General features: G+C 40.5%; 1 protein-coding gene across 11 annotated transcripts in view; it reads right to left on the bottom strand.

The window, feature by feature from the left end:
* The window catches only part of DHTKD1 (dehydrogenase E1 and transketolase domain containing 1), a 49,791-nt gene that overhangs the window by 4,296 nt on the left and 37,353 nt on the right, over positions 1 to 8,142 (bottom strand). For all 11 annotated transcript variants that reach the window (XM_025043469.1, XM_025043473.1, XM_025043474.1 and 8 more), the window contains 4 exons: positions 7,849 to 7,988; positions 3,817 to 3,967; positions 2,648 to 2,754; positions 1,683 to 1,847 (listed from right to left, as the gene is read on the bottom strand). In XM_025043469.1, the coding sequence (XP_024899237.1) occupies positions 1,683 to 1,847; positions 2,648 to 2,754; positions 3,817 to 3,967; positions 7,849 to 7,988 (563 nt within the window). The remainder of the gene's footprint in view (positions 1 to 1,682; positions 1,848 to 2,647; positions 2,755 to 3,816; positions 3,968 to 7,848; positions 7,989 to 8,142) is intronic.

The raw sequence follows: 8,142 nt of genomic DNA, 5'->3' as shown, positions 1-8,142 counted from the left end.
CTAGTCCCAAATGGGTATATGGCATTTTGAGTAGGCCATTATGGGTATATTACGATATGGCCTAATTAATTAACTATTCTGTGATGCTTATTATTAAATAACATGTGATCTTTCTCCATTCTGAACTAGACTCCTTTGCCTTTGTGAGCTCCCACTTCCTAGGGAAGTTCAGAGTTGGGTGAGAAATTGGGGTGGGATTTAGATACCACTCGACAAACTGCCTAGAGCTCCGAGTCATGTTTGCCACTTGGCAAGTCATCTTGGAGAAGGCCACTGAAAGAAAGGAAAGATAAGGAAAGGAGAGGGGAGGGGAGGGGAGGGAAGGGGAGGGAGGGGAGAGGGAGAGGAAAGGAAGAAAAGAAAGAAAGAGTTGACTTATATTCTGATAGATCACATGTACCAATAATCGAATTTTTAGGAAGAGACCAGAATTCAATAATGGTTATACTCATTTTCAATTAATAAAAAGACTTAAATGTTTAGTGAAAATATCTGACTACTTAATAAGAGTAGTTTTTTACTTGAAAATCTGTAAGATGGCTGTTGGTATTTTTCAAGGCTCCCAAATAAAGCCTCTTTTATTTGATAAGGTATATATTAGACTTGGGACAAGGGGTGGAATAGTAGGTCCATAATATAAACTCGTATTCTGTTTCAAACAGCAAGAGATTCTCAATAAAATTTCTAAGAGTTCACTTAATACTTAATATACATACACTATGTCTAATATCATTGTTTGATATTGACTCCCAGAGTCAGCACTCGGGTGAGGCAGGTGATGTACCTGCAGTGCAAAATTTAAGGAGCCAACCATGACAGTGTCTCCTAACTCTCGTCCAAACTGCAGAACATACAACCAGTGAAAGCACATCACTCGCAACTTTCCTCAACTCCCTTCCATTCCAAATCCACACTCTCGAACCTCTGTGAGAACGAGATGGTCTTAAACAGCCAAATCCTAAATGACATTTCACCTCAGTAGTAGCATTCAAATAAATGCAGAAGTTTTTTTGAATGTTAATCCTATTTAAGACTCTCATATAAAACTGAAAAAAAATTATAGCAGATGGGATAAATACATGCTTATACTAGTATTTATTACCTTAAACTTTGCCATTTGAAAACTAGTATATTTGTGTGATTTAAAAAATATGTTGTATACTTAATACTTAGTTCAGGTAAACCAAGAGAAAATGTACACTTTTTAAAAATGTGTACTTTTAAAAGTGTTGCAATAAGCCATATTGTTAGAATGTGCATACTGAAACAGGAATCTACCTATGATAAATCATTCGATGGAAAAAGTCTAAATAAAAGTCAATGAATAACATCACTCATTTTCATCAAAATATTCTAAATTCTCAACTTGCTAACATCAACATAGAGTGCTTATACCATTGTACTTTTAAATTTCTTCTAAAAAATTATTTCTGCTCAGACCAGGATACCAGTGTGATAATATCTATCATGTCCTCATTACAATGAAACCGAGCGCTACCTGTCTTTATAGTTACTCTAGAAAGGTGAGAAGGAGGGAGGGAGAGAGAGCAGAGACAGGGGTGGTGGGAGGAAAGAAGCAAAGCCAATTAAAATTTAGAACTATAATTAGATACAGAAAACAGAGGAAAATGCAGAAAAAAAAAGAAGAGGCGAAAGGCTTCCGACCAGCTCCTCTCACTTACAGGGAACCTGAGCAACATCTTCGGAGAAGCAACGATGAGGGGTTTTCTGAAGTTCCGGACCATCTGCCTCCTGAGCAGGTGGAAATACTGTGCAGGAGTCGTGGGGTGTACCACGACCATGTTCACTGTGTCCCCATCCACTCCCTCCTCTGCGCTGTCACACATCTGGGAGAGAAGTGAAAGAAAGGAGACATTCGGATCATCTCATTCGATTGTAACGACAAAGGCTCTCCAAAGGGAAAACAGGGCTCTCAGTGAGGAGAAAGAGATTTCCCTCCATTACAGAAAATGCCAGAAGGTAAATTTACGGCCTATGAAGAATTAGCCAGAGGAGAGGCCTGATGGCCCCCACATCTGCCTGAGTCTGTGCATTTTAACATGGTTGTTCCCAAACACAGCTGATTCCAAGAAGCATTTGGAGGGGATCTTTTTAAAAAAATACAGATTCTGATTACTGTGCGGTTAAGGTGGTGGAAGGAAGTACTGTCAGAATTTCATTCTACTAATGCAATAAACACAATTAGAGTTTAGTTCGTTCGTCTGCTTGTTTAAAAGGCAAAAACAAAAACAAAAGCAGCTAACAAGGTTGAAAAGTTAAAGGCAAAGAATTAAGTTTCAGAAGATCCTAGTGGGACAGGAAGCTGAAGCATGGCTCCTAACCCCACTCCAGAAGCAGTGGAGAAAAAAGAGAGTGAGCTGACAAAGTGCTGACAATTCCTACTAGGCCCCTCCAATTTGGAGAGAGTGAGTGAGTACATAACCCCGGGGGAAAAAGAAAACTTCAGAGCAGAGCTCAGTGGACATGGCTGGGCTGCCAGGCTCGCCATTTCCAGGGCATCAACTCAGTTTCACTCAGACGGCAACAGTTTAAGGTGCACTTCAAGGATCCGCAGGAGGCATTTCTAGTTCAAAGTGCCTCGGACACAGGAAAACATTTCTGCGAGTCCAGGAGGCATTGGACATACCTGTAAGAAACGCTCTATGCGACAAGATGAGTGGTCGGGTCCGGCCCCGTCATAGCCGTGGGGGAGGAGAATGACAATGCCGCTCTGGAGGAGCCACTTGGCCTCTCCTGGAAAAGCAGGGGGAGGGGTGAGATCTCTATGAAGCAGGAAAAAAACGGTCTGACGTGACTTGGGGAGTGGAACAAATATTACTTTGCTGCCTGACTCCCTAAAACAGTTTTCATCACATGCACTCTCAAGCATTGTGACACCATACTTGGAAGAAAACTATCCATTATACCAGCAGACCCTAGAATGACACATGCCCCGGGCTTTAGCAAGTGAGATAAACTGGACGGTGAACATCTGGCTTCCAGGACAGCGTGGCCACTCTGACTCCACCTCAGGCACAGCTCTTACTAAAACTGGGCAGCTCCTACCTTTTCTCATAGCACTGCTGACGACGCAGGCCACTGTCCTTAAGCTGAGGACACAGGCACTTTGGAACAGTCTCTGGACATGTCCAAGTCCAATCTCCTCAAGGCACTTTTCTTTCTCATGAAGTTAACAGAGAAACACAACCCTGGGGAGGATCTGCAGTGCACACTCAAAATCCAAGAGTGGTTACCCCCAAAATGGGGTGAGAGCCTGGGGGACACTCAGACTTGTACTTTATATACTTTGAATTTTTACGGTAAGCAGGGACTACCTTATAAATGATGATTAAGAGTAATAAAGATGCACAAGTTCTAATGTTCAGATACTTGAGTGTCCCTGGATTGAGGGAAACAGATTTTCAAGCCTGCTGTTCACTCCGATCACACATTCTTGCTATGTCACCATTGCCTACTTGTGACTCATGCCATAGCTACTCAGCAAACCCCAAGAGCAGACCTGAAAGTCAAACCACCTAGGAGCTGGCGGATACATACCCTGCTCCCCATGACCCAGCACATTCCCCCGCAAATGGGAAGGTGATCCCTGCAATCACTGAGTGGCACCCGGGCCTCCGGCAGCTTATTTAACTATCTAACAGCTGCCATGTCCCAGCAGGTAACATGGCAACCCCCAAGTCTTCTGCAGGTCTGTGGTACAAGGAGTCTCGTAAGTAGCTATGGTTCCTTTTCGTTCAATTGTCCCCATCAGGCTGGTGCCATGCATCCACTGCACACCCAAATGCCAACACCAACCTCCAGAGATGAAGGTGTCGAAGATGATCTGGGCGCCATTGAAGAAATCACCAAACTGAGCCTCCCAGAGGGGAAGTAGCTTGGGGCTCTCAATGCTCATCCCATACTCGAATCCCAGGACGGCCTCTTCTGACAGCGGGCTGTTGCTGACCTAGAGCCAGGAAGAGAGCAGAGACACTGTCAAGTGAGGGGAGCCATGTAGATCAAAAGAACCATCATGATTCGTTAATGTACAAAAAGCAGAATGTAAAATTATATCTCTGAGGAGGCTAAAGAGACATGGTAATTGAATGCGACATGAATCTTAACTAGGTTTGAGGACCACGGGGCAGCCGTGTTGCAGTGTTACCTTCCTGACTCGGATGGTGGTGCTGTGGAGAGGAAGGAGAATGTCCTTGTTTATGGGAAACACACGTCTAGGGCCTCAGGTTGGCAACCCGACGTTTCCAACTTGATGTTTCGGTTTCGAGTGTTTCAGAATGAGAAAAGGTTCCTTTTATATTATATGTCCAACTTTTTTGTAATTTTGTGCTTGTTTCAAAAATTTTCTAAAAAAATGTTTTTTAAAAGTTACGTATCTATATAATTTTATTTGGCAATAAAAAGGAATGAAATACAGAGGTATGCTACGACATGGATGGACCTTGAAAACATGATACTAAGTGAGAGAAGCCAGTCACAAAAGGGTACGTGTTACATGACTCTATTTTTATAAAAGGTCCAAAATGGGCAAATCAATAGAAACAGAAAATAAAGTAGTGGTTGCTAGAGGCTGAGTGGGGAGGAAAGAATAGGGAGTGGCTGCTAATGAGTATGGGGTTTCTCTTTGCGGCGATAAAAATGTTCTGAAATTAAATAGTGGTGATGGTTACACAATTCTGTGACTACACCAAATACCACTTAATTGTACACACTGAAAGGCTGAATTCTATATCTTAATAAATCTTGTATTTGTAAAAGAAACTATAGAAAAATTACATCTCTATGATAATTACAACTACAAAAATTGTGATTCACATAGATAAGCACTCAATGACAATAGAAAAATGAAAATAGATGATCTATTAGCATGGTGGGATTATGTATAATTTGTCTCTTCTGGTTACTATTTTGATTTCCGTTATACTCTATATAACATATTAATTTTTAAAAGAGCCGCTATGTTTCTCAGACTCATGAGTGTGTTGTAAATGGGGTCTGGACTGGCCACTTTCCTTGCACCTCTACCTGTCCTCATCTCCTTCCTCCTCTCTTTTCCTACCCAAGGCTGACATACCCACTCACATTCTAAATCCATCCCTCTTCTAGCTTCTTCTCCTGGCTTCATCACCCACCTCCTCTTTTCTGAACCTCCTCTCACTGGCTTTCTCCTCCCAGCAGACAGACAATCAAAAGCTTAAAACCTAAACAAGAAATATTCCCCTGACCAATGTTCTCTATTGCTTCCTTTCACGGTTGAGCTTCTAGAAAGAATTATCTAATTCATTTCTCTCCATCTCCTTAACTCTTGTTTATCCTTAAACTAGTATAATCTAGCTTCTGCTTTCACGACTCCAATAAAATAGCTCTATATAAAAATAAAGGGATAGCCAAGCCGACACAGAAAAAAAAGCTCTATATGCAGTCAACCTTGGCCTTCTAGTTGCCCAACCTAATGAACACCACGTGATTCTTGTTCTTATCTGACTCTGCCCTTCCTTGAGTTCAACCATATAGTGACTCCACTTCTCCTCCTCCCTTCCTGGATGCACTTTTGGGAAACGTTTTTCGTCTGCCAGCATCTTACATGTTTTTCCCAGGACCCCAGCCCTTGGCCCTCTTCTCATACTGCTCTCTCTCTGGGAGATTCTCCCACCTCAGCGGTTTCACATACTCCTACACTCTGGTTACTTCCAGATCTGTGTCTCAAGACCAGATTCCTTCCTTAACTCCAGATATACACAACTAATTGCCTGATAGAAACTTGTGTGTCATTAGGCTGTCTCTAAGTCAGATGTCCAAAACTAAATCCATCATCCTTCCTTACCAAACTTGTTTCCTCTCCTTTACTCTCTGTTCAGGTGAATGCTGTCTTCATATACCAGTTGTCTGCATCAGGAAGCTAGAAGACAGTCAGACAGGTCTCTATTCTTCACTTCATATATCTACCATTAAGTACTGTAGCTGTGGTTTTTCTGAATAGTTCTCGAATCTGGCCCATCTTCCATGTGCACTGCTACTGCCCTAATTTAGGGCCCCATGATTTTCTACCTAGATGACTGAGAAACCACCTTAGCAATTGTCCTAAGTTCTCATCCTTTTTCAACGTAGGCTTCCAAAGTATTGTCAGGAGTGATCTTTCTAATATAAAATCGGATCGCCTGTTCAAAGTTCCACCATGGTTTCACAACATGGGGAATCCCATCTGGCCTGTCTCCTCTTTTTTACTCCTGTATCCACTTTGCAGTTTAATCTCAAGTCATATGAAAGTATTTGTACTTCCCTAGGCATATCAGGTCCTCTTAACGTCACAGCTGTTTTTTATGTGCTATTGTGTCTATCTTGAATAATCTCCCTATTTGTATTAGAATAGGCAACTCCTACCGTCTTTCAAATATCTGCTGAAATCTGGGCTTCCCTCAAGCTTTTCCTGACTTCCCAGGTAGATGAGTTGCTCCTTTTCCTATGCATCTATTGTACCTTATAGACTTGTATATTTTATTTTTTTGACTCTATTAATGTTTTTATTTACTCCAAAAAGTATTTAAGATGGCTTGTAAGTTTACATGATATATAACTTTGATTGTCTGTCTGCTGGGAGGAGAAAGCCAGTGTAAATGTAAGTAAAAGGAAAAAGGAGAAATTAAGATTGAGAAACAGAACACAGTTGGGGAAAAGACATAACCTGGTGACCTACTCTCTGTTACCAAGGTTACTGTGGCCTCTACCCCTTCCTAGAAGCCATTATATATTTTTTTTGGAAAGGTGCATATATGCATTGTTTTATTATTGTGTCTGATCTTATAGACACAATTATTGGTAAGGGAACACTGGTGAGTTGCAGAATTCATAACATACAGACAATAAAGACAAACCAAGATCAAGCAGGAGTTACCACCGGGTCTTCCTATGAAGGACATGGTATTAGAAAAGGAAATCTTTCGCGGCCTCCTTATAAGAGAGGCAACATGTTTAATTGAGGCTTTTCAGATAGCAATAAAGCTAATTGATATTATATATCAAATTACAATTCAATAAAAGACATTGGTGAGGTGGGGGAATACTAAACATTTTAGATCATCAATCTGACTTGATCCAGGGGTGGACTTTAAACTAACTTAAAGAAAAGATAAGCTGTATGTCCTTTAAGTAATCTTCCTGAAATTTTACTTTTGATAAGCAAATTTTTAAATAAAAATTGAGTATCAGTGAACTCAAGATTATACTCTCAAACGAATACTAGGGTAGGAAAAAGATGACATGCCACTAATTGTACCTTAAAGAATAATTTATTTTAATAAACATTATGTTCCAGGCATATGCTGATTGTTGGACAAAAATAAAAAGACCCAGGCCCTGCCCTTGACTCTAACGAGTATATCCCAGCAACTGGCACATGGAAATACATGGTAATAGATATATTCATCAAGCCTATTAAACCTTAGGGAATAATAAGGTGATCTGAGGAAATGGCTTTTTTTTAAATAGGAAAGAAATGATGTTATTTATTCACATCTTTTATTCACGAACTTTAATGAATCAGCAACATGCAAATTATGTCAATTTCTGATTGACAAATGAACACCCATTTGACATTTACATGATTATGTGATTACATGATTTACATAAGTAGCCAGAGTAAAATAACTCTAGTCTACTTGCATGTATGTTACTTCCATTCCAAATGTGTAAGCTACACTGTCCACTCAACATCACTTTACTCCAAAAAGCATTGAACCCAAAGTTGCTGACGTCTGTTTCTAGTTGCTTTAAGAATCCTGTCACCATGATCATCAGCTTCTGGATTTTATAGTAGATAAGGAAACATCCTACCTCCAGAAATCCCTTCTGATCAGGATCCATGTGGTTTAGAGGGATGTAGGTATCATCAGTCTCCTGGCAAACAACCATTGCATGCCTTTGGCTAAAAGTTCCACGGCCAACATCTTGACCACTCAGACGGACATTAAAACCTTAAAGAAGATGGAAAAAAAAATCCAGACTCCCATAAATAACCTAGTAATGATAAGACATGGTGACCCTGAATTCTTATACATCAGCTCATCCTGAGAATTTTCCTTAGGATAATAGATTATCCCTACTAAAATACACCTTTCCTAGATTCAA

Source organism: Pteropus alecto, unplaced genomic scaffold (genome assembly GCF_000325575.1).
Source record: "Pteropus alecto unplaced genomic scaffold, ASM32557v1 scaffold11, whole genome shotgun sequence".
NCBI classification, from domain to species: Eukaryota; Metazoa; Chordata; class Mammalia; order Chiroptera; family Pteropodidae; genus Pteropus; species Pteropus alecto.
Note: the sequence above shows the minus strand (reverse complement) of the source record. Positions and strands in the feature narration are given on the sequence as shown.